A 16,405-nucleotide genomic window follows, 5' to 3' on the forward strand; every position below is an offset into this window, starting at 1 on the left:
CCACCCCCCACCCCCCCCAGACAAAGCCAAGCGCTGGGTCCATCCTGCAGAGATGCCTCCTGCTCACTTTATGTGAGGAAACGAGAGCCAGCAAAGTGCCCGGGAGGGGAGGGGAGAGGAGGGAAGGGAGCTGCCCTGCCCCGCTACCCTGCGCACAGGGAGGTGGCTGTAGGCACCTTCCATCAGCCGACGGCTGGCGCGAACAGGTGGTGAAGGAAAAGGCTGACACCTCTCAGAGCTTAATCGTTCCCGTTAGTAGCTTTATGAATGGCAGCCAGAAAGTGCCATAATTGCTGCAGTGACGCTTGCTAATGACTCGAGTTAGATCTGGCAAAAAGTCAAAGGCAGGAAAGAAGAAGAAAAATAGCAGGATTGACATCTGCCTTTGACCACCATAGAGGAGAGCGGAGCAAGCCCAGCTTGGGACCTGCAGCTATTGACAGGCAGGGACCAAGCATCATAGGTGAGCAGGGAGAAATTTTACAGTGTACCCCTTGGTGAGGGAAGAGAACTGAATGTGAAGGGGAAGAGGGAATACAAAAACAAGCCCCAATTTTCAGGTTAGTTCAAGATCCTTGTTCTTGGAGGACGAAGGTGACCCAGCTCACAGATACCATCTCCTACTCCAAAATCCTGTTGAGCCAGGGCAGCACAAGCCCCGGGGTAAGCAGGGTAACTCAGCTCGCCACCAGCCTCAGCATCACGGGCACTGCCCTGCACGTGCTGTGGGACACCCAGTCCACAAGCTGGTCGCCGGGGGAGAGTTGTTCCCAAAATGAAATCCAGCCCCTGGTGAGCAAACAGCATGCTCCTCCTGATTATGTATCTGTTTCTGAATGTTAACAAACAGTCGGCAGCATCTGATTGAGTGGGTTATTAGCAGAATGAAGACAGATGGTGGAGGATTAACTCTAAAGAGTCTTTATTGCAAGGCCGTCATTACAGACAGCTCTACCTCTCTCTCCCTCTGTCTACAACTGTCAGCAGCTTAATTTCACCCTACAACTCCCAGCCGCACGCCAAACAGCGATCCCAGCACACAGACAAGGCAACTGTCAATCACAGCAATGGGATAAGCATCTAGCAGCCACGCTGGAGTCGCGTCTCCCCACTCCCCAGCCCCTATGCACCCCCAAATGGTGCCCAAATCCAGCACCTTTCCTGGCAAGGACTCCACAACGGCAATGGAGCGAGAGGCAATCAATCCCAATGCCAGCTGCAAGGAGAGAGTCCAAATCATTTTTGCCTTGCACATCACCGGTGCTGCCAGTAGCAGCCCGGGCTTACAGCTGGGAGACACACCAACACCTCACCCAGACCTGTTTTTTTGTGATGTGGGTTGATATATATGAGGAACTGGTATTTGTTAACTAACACTGACAGAGGCAAGTTCTTGGACACTTATTTCTGGAGGCCAGCTCAGCCAGAAGTGCCCGCATCTGCAATCCGTTGTGTTAAGGGACATCCATCCCTTGCCAGCTGGTAAACAAACAACATAATGCTACCAAAGACCCTTGCTGGGCATGGCCACAGAGCATCTGTAAGCCACAACATTTATTTTACCCTGCTGGGAGAGGTTGCCACACTGGTCTGCAAGTGCCCAGACTAGATCTTCTTCATGGGGATAGCCAAGAGAAACGCTTTCCCCCCCCGAAGTGATTCTCCCACACTGACAAGGCCTCTGTCCTCCGTCTAAGTCCTCTTGCGCTTCTCTACCTATGAGCGCATTTTGTAGATGTCTCTGTTAAGTGACAGCAAGGTTCTAATGATCCCTGTAATTACCCATTTCCACTATGATGGAGACCCCACACCTCATAATTATCCCATTGCCCCGCTACCTACCTCTGCTTTCAGTTCCTTCAGCTACCCTGTAATTATTAATAGGGCTATTCATTAGCACCATCGTGCAATAAAAAGAGGAAAAGTTCTCACTTGGCAAAACTATAAAAGGGAAGCCGTCTCTCTCCTTATCCCTGCAAGGTAACTGGCCCAAAGAGTCTGTCTCGGGCATTTTGGGCAGGAAATACCTTCACTGTACCTCTGTAGATGACCAGACATCTGAAATCCCACTTGGCTCACACGCCATACAGTGTGGATCTGCACTGAAATCCACCAAAAACCCAGGAGGTTGAAGGCCTGCAATTGTCATCCGGAACCGCCTCTAGTGAAAACACAGGTCCTAGGCGGTCTTTGTAGCCATGGAAATCCCCTGACATTGTTTTTTGGCAGATTGTACCTTTAAACGTAATGGTCCTGCAGCCTGCGGGGGCCAGCAACTCGCTGGCTGCACAGCATCAGGCAGGCACGCTTTGTTCTCTTTCCCACACAAAAGCTTTACTCTTGGCTTTTCATGTTTCTTTGTTCTCTCCACACAAAGCCACGTTCAGCCTGAAAAGGGCTCACATCGTCGGCAGAGGCAGGCTTTGAATCCACCCGGGGACAGGAGCTTCTGTGAATGATCCTTTGGGATCGGCAAGATGTCCAGGTGTGCCTGTGGTCCTGTCGGCCCTTGGACACCCCACGAGCATCCCCAGGGTGCTCCTGCCCGTCGGAGCACAGCCACAGGCAGCCTCTCCAAGAGGCTTGAGGGACAGGAAGGTATTGTGAGAGAGAGTACACCTTCTCACAGCACTCGGACGAGACTCTGCCATCTGTTCTCCCAAGGGGCATCCCCTTCCCCTTAAAAACGTACTCTAATCAATTTTAAAAAGCACGTGGTAATTAACAAGCACGAGGTGAAGTCTTGTGAAGTCCTTTCCCCATGTTATCAGCTCAGTATCAGGGCTCCTGGGAACCTGAAGGAACCTTTGATCTTCTAGCTGATATTTCAGCCATAAACTTGCCTCCAGAAGAGTTTTACCCCAAGGAAGCTAATGCACCTTTTACTCTCGTGAAGACAAGGCTTCCTGCAAGGGCTGTGGCTAAGCATCATCCCACACAGGCAAAAGGGAGCGCAGCGGGCCAAGCAATCACACCCTTCGTCCAAATCAGTTCCGAGCAAAGCCCCGGAAAAGGATTAAATCCATGTTCAGCGCAAGTTTGACTCCCCAACCTCACAGCAGCCAAATGCTCCCTGACACACCCTCAGGACCCTCCCATCTTGCAGCGCTCCAGAACCTTTAATCCTTGTCTCCTCCAGCATCCATCAGAGATGGTGCTGCACCAGGGTTTGCTCCAGAAAGAGAAGCCAAGCAATGAAGCTACCAGAAGCAAGGATGCCAAATCTGCTGAGCATAAATAGGTTTTGCTTAGTTATTATGCTTCATAATTATTTATGATATTTCTATGGGTTAATCAATGCTCATAAAGTACTTGGGGGAAGACTGGAATATAAAAGAGGGAAATTTTCACAAAATCTTTGCTGGAGTGTAGGGGTTTGACAAGCAACAGAACGGTGCCTCTGAGAGGTGCAAAGGCACTGAAAACTGGTACTCTGAAGGTGTCACGGTAAGGCATTCCCACCCAACTCGAATAATAAGACTAGACACAGCAATTGCTGGAAGAGCTTCCCATGTGACAAATCCCTTCGAGAGGAAAAGACAGTGGATTTTGGATGCGTGGTACTAATAACTTCCTGCTCTTCTCTTGCAGCTTCATGCAGGGGGTTTCCCCCATCCATGCCCGCTAAGGTGTTCCAGAGATCCCAAGGGAAGCAGGATTTCCTCCTCGGTGTGATCAAGAACCTAGCACATTCCTAGCAGTAGCACATCCACATCCCTTGTAACGAGATTGCTAAAGAGGAAGGAAGAATGGGACGTGAGGGAACCGCTCACCTTCAGTCATCCTGCGGTACTTCTCCTTGTACATGAACCCCAGTACTAGGCAGCATCCTCTTCCTGGGAGCCCCAGTTCTGCAAGAGAAGAGAGAGCGATGTTAGAAGTCCAGGCTGGGGACAAGAGCAAGCACACGGGGATGCTGCAGGGAGCAAAGCCTGCTGGTTACACCAGTCAGGTAAAGCACCAGCAAGGCAGGCACGGAGCTGAAGTCTTTGGTCAGCCTCACTGAGCTGAGCTTTGCTGGGGGTCCCAAACCAACTGCTTCCAGCTGCTGCTGCGCTGCTCCGTTCATCGAGAGGCAGGAGGGTCACCGTCCCCTCCATTGCCCGTTTCTGAAGCTCCTCTATACCAAGCAGAGGGAACGAGCTGCATCATCCTCCACATCAGAGCGTTGCAACCATATGGACCCATTTATCCCTTTCTCCCTTAGCAGCAGCAGAATAAAACGGGAAACGGCCCTCAGAGGGGAAGATGAGTCTGACTTGAGGTGTCTTGCTCTTTCAGAAGCAAGCAAGTGACCCTACAAGCAGTAAAGTGCCAGAGTCTGAGGAGGCGCACCGCTTTGATGCCTCGATTTCTTAATGGGGCTTTCTGACTATCGGTAACAAACAGAGAGAGATCTGAACACGGGTTTTTCCAGAAGTAGGCTGCGTGCATGCGTGCTCTCCCTGTGCACATCGCAGAGCAGCAAAAAGCTCTAGTTCTTCAAACAAATTCTCCTGTGTCACAGTGGAGAAAAATAAGGTAACATGTCCCCGATGCTGCCTGTGGACCTGCAGAGCTCCTCGGGGGCTTCTGTGCTCTGCAGAGCCCTGCTGATCAAAGCCCCTTTGATGTTTACTTAATGTGGCTGCGGACTCTTTAGAGCCCCCCCCTCTGCTGAGGAAGGAGCGCTCGGGATTGTCATGAAGTTGTGCTGCATGTGAGAGGGGAAGGCAGCAAGGCAGGAGGGGCCAGAGCACAGCGACAGCTTTAGAGCAGAGCGAGCATTGCCCGGTGGCCTTGGCTTTTAGTGCCATGATGCAAACCTGGGTTTGAATTGCAGATCTGGACCGTGCCCAGAGGAAGAGGAAAGTCGCTCACTGCAGTGTGATGTGATGTGATGTGCAGGGAAGACACCCAGATTTCTATGGGCCCTATACCCAGATATACAGGACCCTTCCCTAATGCTGCTAGCTGCCATGCTATCCTGACAGAGGGGTTAGCATCCTCCTCTTGTGCACAGTGTGAAGCAGAATCAGAGCCTAAATCCAGAAAAACAGACAACTTTTGACCTCAGGACACACAGGGTACACACAAGACTAATTAAAGCACTTTAGTTAACATTAAACAGGGCTCCACCTTTGAAGAGGCTCCTAGTCCTGAGGCTCCCAGCAGGGAGGACATCAGCACCTACTCAAAATAAATCACATGTGTAATCCCACTGAAGTTGATGCTCAGACAAAAGTAAGTCTCTTGAGATGCTTAGAGTAAGCTGAAATTTAATTGCTCCCCTAAATCCACATTGCTACCCTAAGGTAATGCCCCAGAGAGAAATCAGCAGAACTAGAACGTGACTCACTTCACCTACCCGGCATGACTTTGGGGGTGCTTGCAACTCTCTCGTTGGCCATAAAAGGTGGTGATTAACTCAGATGTAGATGTCTAAAGATTAGAGAAATCAGGACAGATGACTCAACCTCAGAGGTTCCTTGAATCAGAGTTCTAATTAACAGGAAGAGGTAAACAGCAACTACCTCCCTTCTCTGATACAAAAAGAAACCAGCCCTCTCGCTCCACAGTAGAGAGGCACCACAATCTACCATGACCTCCAGGAAGTACACAACCACCACAAATACAACGAAAAAGGGGCTGACTTGCAGAGCACTAGATGCCTCTAATACTCCTGGCCGCTGCTGGTTTTAGCTGAAGGACATTCACAGAATCCCAGAATCATCTGGGTTGGAAAAGCCCTTGAAGCTCCTCCAGCCCAACCATGACCCTCACCCTGACCGTTCCCAACTCCCCCAGATCCCTCAGCGCTGGCTCAGCCCGACTCTTCAACCCCTCCAGGGATCCCGGGGACTCCCCCCTGCCCTGGGCAGCCCATTCCAACGCCCAACAGCCCCTTCTGCACAGAAATCCTTCCTCAGAGCCAGCCTGACCCTGCCCTGGGCAGCTTGAGGCCATTCCCTCGGGGCCTGGCGCTGGCTCCTTGGCTCCAGAGACTCATCCCCCCTCTCTGCCCCCTCCTGGCAGGGAGTTGCAGAGGGCCAGGAGGTCTCCCCTCAGCCTCCTCTGCTCCAGACTGAACCCCCCCAGTTCCCCCAGCCGCTCCCCAGCAGACCTGTGCTCCAGACCCTGCCCCAGCTCCGTTGCCCTTCTCTGGCCACGCTCGAGTCACTCAATGGCCTTTTTGGGGTGAGGGGCCCAAAACTGAACCCACTCAGCGAGGGCTAGAATCAGCAAGATCTTGCTGAACTTTGAGTGGTTTCCATGACACCTGGAAAGGCAGACACGGTGCACGTGGCCGGACAGCTGCGAGCCTGGCAGTAGCCTCCCAAGCCTTCGGGGCCGTTTACACTGAGCCTGTGAAGCAGGCAAGAGGCATTTATGTCTTTATTGATAGGAAAGCAAAACTGCATCGATTCCTACTGAGCCTTCAAGAAGCACCAAGGTATCAAAGAGTAATTAAACCAAAACAATTAGATTAGCATCACGCAAGGCAGTGAAGCCCACAGCGGAGTTGAGCAAGCAGCGTTCCTATCTTACTAATTCAGACCCGCATGACACATCCCTGCATGCACACGTGGGCCTGTTTGTGGGTGCTGGCTGGGTTTTTCCTGAACACACAGACCTGGCATGACAGGGGCTGCCAGATTCTCCATGGACCACGACCACAAACATCACCAAGAGCATCCTGAACCGAGCAGGGATGGAGGCAGCGAGAGCTGCAGCTTTCTTGGGGGATGAATGTCCCACCATGCAGACACCCAGCTCTCATCTCCCAGCCGCAGGGAGCAAAATCCTCCCGAGAAGAAGGTCTGGCAGGGGGCTATGACCCAAGGCAACGACTCTGCTACCCAAGAGGTCCCAGTCACAACTTATCCCTGAGAGGAGGGAGGGATTGTCAGGGCTGAGCCGCATGGGCTGGATCCAGACGAAATCTGGGTTATTACCCGTCTAGAGGCTGGATCAGTGCACACCAGTATGGGTGTCTATCTTCCATTTGCCTCCCTGAGGGGTGATATAATTAATGCTTATAAACCACTTTGATATCCCATGATGAAAGGAACCATACAACAGCACTACATTATAATAATTCATACCATAATTTTGTGAGAACATGCAAAATTCTTTATAGCTAAAGGCACCTTTAAACACTTGAGAGGGCTTTTAAAAGGGTAAGATACTTCAAGATGACTCTAATGCCTAAGGATCTCTCACCACTTCATGGCTTTTAGTGGCTACCTAAAGCTAAAATAGTTAAGCAGATACCCAGCATTTAAATGTTTTGGCTTTAGGGAGGCTGCTCAAATACCACTGAAAACAGAACACTTTAACCCATACGTGTCCCCCGCACCCAAACCAAATCCTATCCATTTCCTTGCGACGGCAACTGATTTTTCCCGGCAGAGTGAAACTAGTTACAGTTGAAGTTTATCATCCCAGGCGCTTTGAAGAAGTGTGAACTTAAGTATCTTGTTTGGAAAATACATGGCAGCAGCATGTTTTGACTCGCTCAAGAGTACCTGCATTAATTCAAATCTGGCAGAAGCATAAGCAAGTTCAAACCACTCGTTGCCAGCATTAGTGGCAGCCCGTGACAACGAAGTTACAGCCAATTAAAAGAAACAAGAATTCAGGGTCTTTCAGAAAGGGATCTGTATGCACAGACTGGGCGAGTCTCCTTTGAAAGCAAGATTTCTCTTTGCTTGCCCAAACTATTCTCCCATCATTTGGGATCTCCTTACTCAATTTTTCAAGGCAATTCCTCCACTGATGATTCAGGGAGGGAACTAAATTTCTGATCAACCGGTGCAGTAGAGGCTAAAGCTACAAAGCAGTAATAAAGGTTTATTAACGCAATCATAATGTGTACTATTGTGTAGCTGTATTCCACCAGGAATGATAATAAATGTTTAATCGCCCAATAATACCTGTTTAATAATTTTTCAGCACATCCTGTCTAATTGCAAGTTTATTAAAGAACGATAAACTTTATAATCGTTGTAAAGGCATAATTGCAATTCCATTGCTTATTTAATATTGAGTTAATTATATTACAACTAAGTTATATTTTCCCATACATATTAAATATCAATTAGCTGTTTTAAACTATTGATTTGTATTTAATTAACTATGCTATTATATACCAATTAAGCTCTTATAAGAGAAGCAGAAACAGCTGGTCTCTTAAATTAAAAATTTTAAAAACTTTGTATTAACATAAATATCACGTTTCCATTTTCTCGTGTTTTCCTTCTACACAGATGACAATTTGCTATCTGTAAATATTTTTTCCAATTGCGTGTTACACGCATGAGCTTCATTCTAAACTTTTTCTTTCCAGGATGGCGAATGGGTGACATCCATGCCTGATATCCTAGCGTCAGCGACACCAAAGCATGCTGCCTGGGGAAGAGAGAGGGTTGGAAAAGTCCCATCTCACCTGGGGATCTCAGAAACAAAGAACTTGGGTGGGAGTTCATGGAAGAGCATGGAAGTCTCAATGAAAGATGCTCAACACCTTCTTCTCTCTTTCTGAGTTGGCCAGCAAGGGTGATATGAGAAGGTATCACCAAATCCAAGAGTTTTTGATCAATGAAACACTTTGATTGAGAAACCTAATGCTTCTGATTATAAGTTCCCTGTCCTGATGGATAAAGCTGTTGGATATCTTGCTAAAGAAGTTCATTATGGACAGAAAAGCCTGGTCTCCCGAGTCTTTCCATGCTCTTGGGCTCACCAAGTCTATCCCAAAAGTTACAAGAAATGCACGAAGGAGCATTTTCTTCTTTGTTTTCCATCATCCTGCTTTCCAGACTCAGTAACCTTCTTGCTTTTCTCATGCAGATTTCTTAAACCTCTTCTTCAGAGGACGTTGCTCTGGGCACCCACAAAACAAGCTGCATCCTTCCCCCCTCCAGGTTCTCCTGCTGCCCTGAGCGCTGGACTCAAGCTTCCTCTCTCGATGGTGTTGGCATCCAGGAGCGTTGCTGAGCAATCCAACGCGCTGCCGCATTTCGGCAGAGAGCAAATGGATCCTTCAGCATGCAATTTCTATATTACACTGTTAAGTCTGCAGAGCAATCGAAGATCCTCGGAGATGAAAAAAGCGATACAAATGCAAGTTATTATTAAATCTGTGCCCGGTTAATTTATAAAAATGTATTAAAAAACCTAAGAGGCTTCCCAGATGAGAAAATGGGCACATTACTGTTTGAAATATGAATGAACCAGAGATCAGTGTTAAATGCTGTAGTGATATTGTATTTTATTCTATAGTGCTCTGCAGAAAAGTTGCATTTATAAAACCCATTTATTGTGTTATGTACTTGCAAACCACCTTGTCATCCATTTATTGCACAAATAAAATCTTAAAAGCAGAGGATTAGTTGAGTGGGCCCCTGTGGGACCACAATCTGACTTTAAAGAATCCATCAATGAAGGAAAACAGATGGAGCAGAGGTGTTTGCCAGCTCATTGCTCCGAGATGTAAAACGCAACTGTGCAGAAGGGCTATTCTCTGACGGCTCACAGACCTGGAAGTCCTGTTTGTATTAAAGAGAGAAGCCACATACAGCAGAGCTTGCAGACAGCAGGCCCCGGTTCAGGAGACACTTGCGCCTGAAGACTTGGAGCAGCAAAGTCTCCTCCTTTGCCGCTGCACAGGGGTGAATTCATCCCACCTTGGGGAGGACGGCTCAACTCTGCATGGCAACGGAGAATTCCCTGAAATTGAAACCCTGTGACGTGCCTCTATTAAGACCTAAATTTTCCTTTTTAAATGATGCTGGGGAGGCACGTATCTGCAGCTTGAAAATAGCAGCATCACCAAAACAAGCCAGCCCAGCGCTGTCTGCCCTCAGGGGAATTTCTGGTGCTGAAGGGTGAAGGTCTGGAGTGTCCTTAAAACTTCTACCAAACCTTCTTTTGGGTTAAAAACCACAATGGAAAATGACAGGAAAGCTTGGGTGTGCTTATTTTAGCTAACCCAGTGAAAAAATAGAGTCATCCGTGACCCAGGAGGAGGTTCTCCAGGATAAGCAGCTTTAGACAGGCCTATGCCTCAAAATATCGTAGTACATGGCATCCCACTCTTCAAGATGCCTTGAAAGGCATCAGCAGCAAAAGCTTCAAGGGAAGAGTAGAGAAACTGTGCAGTAAGCAGCTCTCCCCAAGAACGAGCTCTGCCCAGGTACCAGACAATGAAAAGTTGCTTCTTGTCAGGAAACACAACTGGCAGAAAGGGAAAGAAGAGGGATTCATGCTGCTGAGCAAAGAGAATGACTTCCCTGTGTTCCCTGACTAATGAGGGGAAAAAGAGGCACCTCTAAGTTGTAACTCCGCTCTGAAGTGTTTTGAAGAACTTTTTTTTTCTCTAGTGGCAACACAGAGCCTTTGGTCCCTAAAGTTCAGCATGAATCTGTCTGCACTCCCCACACCCCTCCCCAGCCCTCCACGGCTGGTGCACTTTTTCTGAACCTCTTACAATCATGTTCTATTTGGGGAACATCCAGCAAGTGAAGGAGAATCCTCACAAACCTCAAATACAGTAATTTTTTTTCTTTCTTCCTTCCCTTGAAGTAAAGAAGTCTGAAGGAGTTACTGTGGGAAAACCAATTTACCCCAGAGTAAGGTGGCTTTCAGTACTCGAACCTTCTTTCATACCTTTGTATGCACAGGTATGTGTTTACACTGGTCAAATCATCTGAAATGCTTTGCTACGGTCTTATGGCAGCAAGTTCCACAGCTTAACTACACCTCCCATGCAAGGAAAAATATTTTTCCTGTATTTCCTGTTGTAAAATTCGTAACTTTCACACAGTTTGTTTTATTTGAAAGCAAAACAAATAAAAGGTATGCAGAAACAGAGTCTGTTCTCTCCACCACTAACAAACCTGTTTGCACTAAGGAGAGCTCTGCTGGTCAGACAACCAGAGACTTCCACAGAATCTTGCCAAAAACATACACAGGCACTGGAAAAGGCTGGCGGGGCTGCCCACAATCACAAATCCTTGGGCAGTACTGGCAAGAAACACACCCGCAACCTCGGGTCACCACTTGCTCTCTCCACACCCTACTTCTGAAGGTTTCACCAAGAAGAAACGTGCAGCCGACTGGCCACAGCAACACCTCCAGGCCCTCTCCACCCCTGCCGGGTCAACGTTTCGTTTTACAGCTTCACAGCATGCAGGCATAGCTCAAGCATTTCTCCCCAATTTACATGATTCCGACGGTATTTTGCAGGAGCTGTTGCCGCTTTTCATCTTGCCTAGCTCAGACCCTCTGAAGCTCCTCGGATTGCTACAGCCCTGGAGCTCGGACCCTCCCCGGGAAGACGTTTGTATTGTTTGGTGGGGCTACGGCCAATTCACCTCGCTGGTGGATTTGACCTGCACTTCAAGGACTTCCCGGGGATTTAATCTGCTTTTGACTACAGCCCATTGTACGTGCTGCTCCATTCAAACCACAATGTGCATCGCCTGTTTCACAGCAGCAAGCTGCTGCGGGAAGGTCAGGAACAAGGCTTCCAGAGGAATTTAAGCAATATGCAAGTACCTCCCCGTGCATCCCCCAGTCTCTCCTTGATGCTCTCCCATGTCAGCCCCCAGAACTGTGACACATCCTCATCCACATCATCCCATTGTGTACTGATGAGACGATCTTCGCTAACTCCGAGGCGTCGGCCGGGCGGCCAGGGCTGTTGGAGGACAACCAGGTGATGGGCACATCTGTCTTGGTCGCACTCCAGTTGTTGCTCTGCGCCAGCCGACACAGCCCACACGCACCCTATGGAGCTTCTCGTGTCCCCCGGGGCAGGAACGTCGAGGGCAGGAGAGGCTAACAGGCAGTTTGAGCCCTGTCCCTTGCTCTGGCTGTCCGCTCTTCCTCCCCCAGGCATTTCCTCTCACAAGCGAGGGTTTGGATGGCCCCAGGCTGTCTGTCACTTACCCCACGCTCTGCTTGGCAGCTCAGACCTGAACCTGCAGTCGCTTGAGGAGCTGTCTGACAAGGTCTGTGGTGGCACCAACACTGCATTACTTGTTCCTCCCCGTCCCGCCATCCTCCCCTTCTACCCTTCCCAAATCCAGGAGCTGCATATTCAACTCTATATAGCAGAAAAATAACACTGTCCCACCAGACAGGAAAGGCTGGAGGACACGTATGAAACCCAGCATACCTTTCTGTGGCACCTCTTCGACAGCACGTGATGAAACAAGTTCTCCAGGGAACCAAAATGTCTTTATCAGGACATGCCCCAGAAGTGGAAAAGCCCCAGACGCCACAGCACATGGGGTCTGTGTGAAATTGCAGGGGGGCTGCAAGGGGAGGGGTTTTGGAAAATGGATTGGGTCAGTCTAAGCTGGGGCGAGCTTCCTGCTCCATCTCCAGTGATCCACTGAGGTCAGGGTGTGCTCCTACATACCAGGAGAGCTTTCTACAGGCGGGACCACTAGGCTCTGAGACGGTCTAAAATCTGAATGAAAAGGCTCAGAACAAAATTGAGAGAGAAAGATAATAGATCCACCTATTCTGATTCCTTAAGAACAAAGTGGTTTCTCTCAAGTCCTGAGTTCATCACCAAACGCTCTGGTTTCTCATTTCCTCAGAAGCCACTGCACGGTTCCTCGCTCGTGCTGTAGGAGCCCTGCACGTCCCCTCGCAAGCCAAGCAACATTAGCCACACACACAGCGCCACATTATCCTGAAGCCTGGTGGGAGCATCTCATGTTGGAATAAATAACACATTCTGTGCTCCCCTGGCACACAGAGAGCCACATTTACATGCAGGTCTGGAGAATGCATAAAGCAGGAGTAGTACCAGCCTCAGACCCCACCCAGACTACCCTGTAACACCTCTGCTCAACTATGAGGAGAAAGTGGCAACAGGAACACTTTTTGATGAGCCCTGAAAGTCCCCACACTGCTCTGACCAATTGTGGACACACTGGAAAAAAACAAACCAAAACAAAATGAACCAAACAAAACCCCCCAAACCCACAGCACTGTAAAGGTCACATCTACTGGAGTGCTCTGGATCAACAATGGCTTCTCACACATCCTGCCTTGAAAGTGTTTCTGGTTAAGCCATCCATGTTACGAGTCTAGCAAGGCAGGGCACAGTACAAGAAATCACAAGCCACTTCTACCTTTGGAAACATCCAGCAAACACTGTATCCTCCACCTGACCTAGGAAATCACCAGCACTGCCTTCAAGCCCATCTGCCCCAGATCCATCAGCTCCTCCTGCCTCAAATCCTGCAAAGCCCATTGCCAAGCTGCTCCAAACCCTTCCCGTGCTGGACACCCTCCGCAGCTGCCCTGGCTCCTCCAAGACCCGCGTAGCTGTGGCTCTTTAATCCCCTCGGAAGGCAGGGAAAGCACTGAAGCACAGTCCTGTGCTCTCATTTGAAGATGACACGACAGTCAGCGGCAGGGAACCCTGCGGTCCTTCTATTACTGGGAAATCACGCTCCAGCCTCGCAGATGCCATTACTTCTTTGTATCTTATAATTAAATTGTATTTGCCGTTTACCTCACAGCACGGCTGCAATTCTTGTGCATCTGAGGTTGGTTTTTTAAAAAAAATTCTGATCTTCAGCTACTATTTTATTTTTCCCCTCCTTGCCAACTCTCAGCAATTTCAGAAAACTCTTTAAGCTGCCTTTCCGCTTGCGAGGTGAGGGGTGGGTAGGAGACCTGCTGTGCAGCGTGGAGTGGTCCCAAGCTGAAGAAGACCAAGGATGTGGACAAGTTCTCTAGGGCCAGACCCACATACACGGGTTAATCTCTATTTTCTCCTTAGATATTAAACCTCCCAGCAATTGGAATGGGAGCAGAGGCACCTAACTAACTTGTGGAATCGCACTTATGGCAGTGTTACCAAACCCTCATGGATGAGAAACGTGGCCAAGGGAGCAATTCAAGATTAATCCTGTCTGGAGGTGCATTTGCTGCAGTCCCTGCTCTTTTCCTTCTGTTAAAACTTGCTTGAAGTGCGCACAGTGCTAAGATGGAAGGGGCAGCAGGAAGAGGTCCCTACCCTCTGCCAACGAAGAAGGCACCAATTACAGGAAAGGGAAGAAAGCCACAAGATTTAAGGGATTATCTAATCATTACATTTCCATCCCTTTTTGCAGGAAGGCTGCTTTGATTGAGGTATTGAAGCTTTACAGTGCGCTAGCAGGGAGGGCTTTGGCCATGCTCAGCAGTAGGAGAAAGGAAAGTGAGTGGGCACATTTCAGGCAGTGGGAGGCTGATTGCTGCCCTGTCTGGACGACGTTCCTTCAATGTGGCATCAGATTCAGTCCCACCACGAGAAATAAATCCATCCGCCAGACTGCTAGGCCGTGCAGGCATCCTGCTACAGCAGCACTGTGCTACTTCTGCTCGAGTCGGTGCCAGCCACCTTGCTCGGGACCAGAGAAGACACCCAGTATCCACAACACCGGTTGCAGCATTGAGCTGAAATCTTTAATCCTGCAATATTTTGCTTTCTGACCATTCCCGCTTCCCCTTTTAGAGAATTATTGGTTTCCTGTTTGACCTGAAAACTCACAATTTCTGCAAGTGATGCGTGTGGTTGGATCTTCACGCTGCAAACGCTCCGCTAGTGGTGCTCACCAGCTTCAGCAAAACCAGGCTAGCAGCTCACACGACGTTAAATACTTCCTCCACCTCCACAGATGCAGCTACCACAGCGAGAGGTAGGAAGGTAAACCAGGGAAGATCTGTATAAGGGAGGGACTTGGCACCGGGCTCGTGCCCTTACGCACAGGCAGCAGGGATCTCTTCTATACCCCCCATGACATCCTTAACCAAATTAAGCCCCAGCTCACAGCCGATGCCAAGATATGGCCTTTATGTACCTTCCCTGCTACTCCTCCTCCTATCTGCTGCCAAACCCTATAACTTACTGCAAGCAGCTTGGCTTCCACTGCCAGGGGGCCGTTTTCCCAGTGTTGGCCATAACTTGAATGATATGTGAAAACAGCTCCCCTGCTTCCCCCAGTGTCAGCGGCTGCTCCCGAGCGCGTGCTCTCTCAATCCCATTAAAAGTAATGGGGTGAGATTGTCCAGCCCATTACTTTCAACGGCTTAGTTTCAGCTAGGCAGCCTAAAGCTCCCATATCCTCAAAATAGCAAGCAGAGTAGCTCCAAAACTCTCTGCTTCATTATCACATCATGTATTCCAGCTTGCCAGAGTTTAATTGGAAAGACAGCCAAGCCTGCTTTAGGTTTGCTAATTGCTGCAGGAGAGACACAAGTACTCCTTGCACCACTGACAATTATTTCCTTGCTCAGCAATTTTTGGTTTTTCAAGGTGCGAGGTTTTACAAAAATAGTCTAAGTTCTTTTAAAAAAGAAGAAACATATGCAAACAGCTATGGGAGATGTACTTCATGAAACGGTTGCGTGTTCCAAGATTCAGCTGGTCTTGCTGGTGCTGGAGGGAAGGTAACAGTTGCAGGAAGAGCTTGCCGGGGAGAAACAGCTCTTGCAGAAAGCCAAGCACAAATCATATATCAAGTCATATATTTAAGATGCATCACAGGAGCTGTAGTTTAAGTACTTCTGAACTGTAAGTCCAATAATATACCGAGGGTATATTATACCGAGAGAGAAGCCAAAAATCAAACCACTTTGCTTCCAAGGCAGTTTGATATTACGACATGCTCAGAAAGCCACTCAGCCAAACACCTTTCCATGGGAGCCTGAGGAATTCCGCTTCTGGTCTCATTTCTGACCCCACATTCTGCTCTGGTTTCATAAAAGCCTGGCAGAACTTGACCACATAAAGCCACGTGCCCCACTTACAGTTAGGGAAGGGACCCATGTACATAATGACATAAGGACAGAGAAATAACAGCAGTCATCTCAATACCTGGCCCAAAAACAGTTGGGAAGAGCTGACTAGTTAAAGGGTTGAGAAAAAGAGAAAACTCCCCCCACCATAAAATATCAGAAAGTTGCTGAGATGACACTTACAGCCAAGTGATGGAAGTTCTGAGCACAACACAGACTTTTCTTGCCTCTGACCTTAGCAAAGAGACTACAAAGCGCCCGTCTCCTGTACCAAACCCCTGCAAGCTCCGTGAGTGGCCTCCCTGGACTTGATGCCGTGCCCCGCTGCAATGCCGAGTCTATCTGCTGCTGCTTCAAAAACGTTAACGTCTTGATGCTCACAGCCCTGTCCAATCCAGGACAGATGGTAATAAATTTTTCAGTGGCTGGAGCAGAGTGCAGCAACTGTGTGATTAGCATCTTTTTCTCCACTGCACATTTCATCTGTAAACTAAGATTAAATACCTGGAGGAAAAAAGCCGCAGGAAAAGGGAACTTTAATATGTTTTCACTGCAGAGTTCACATGAGTGAGCAAACAGCTCAGATCCGAGGTCAGGGGCGGCTGGGGGTGGGGGG

General features: G+C 48.8%; 1 protein-coding gene across 3 annotated transcripts in view; it reads right to left on the reverse strand.

Moving 5' to 3' along the window:
* KIRREL3 (kirre like nephrin family adhesion molecule 3) overlaps positions 1-16,405 on the reverse strand; it is a 327,566-nt gene that overhangs the window by 113,673 nt on the left and 197,488 nt on the right. For all 3 annotated transcript variants that reach the window (XM_026863692.1, XM_026863691.1, XM_026863694.1), the window contains exon 2: positions 3,774-3,851. In XM_026863692.1, the coding sequence (XP_026719493.1) occupies positions 3,774-3,807 (34 nt within the window). In that variant the 5' untranslated portion in view covers positions 3,808-3,851. The remainder of the gene's footprint in view (positions 1-3,773; positions 3,852-16,405) is intronic.

Source organism: Athene cunicularia (genome assembly GCF_003259725.1).
Source record: "Athene cunicularia isolate RWA chromosome 24 unlocalized genomic scaffold, athCun1 chr24_part1, whole genome shotgun sequence".
Taxonomy (NCBI): domain Eukaryota; kingdom Metazoa; phylum Chordata; class Aves; order Strigiformes; family Strigidae; genus Athene; species Athene cunicularia.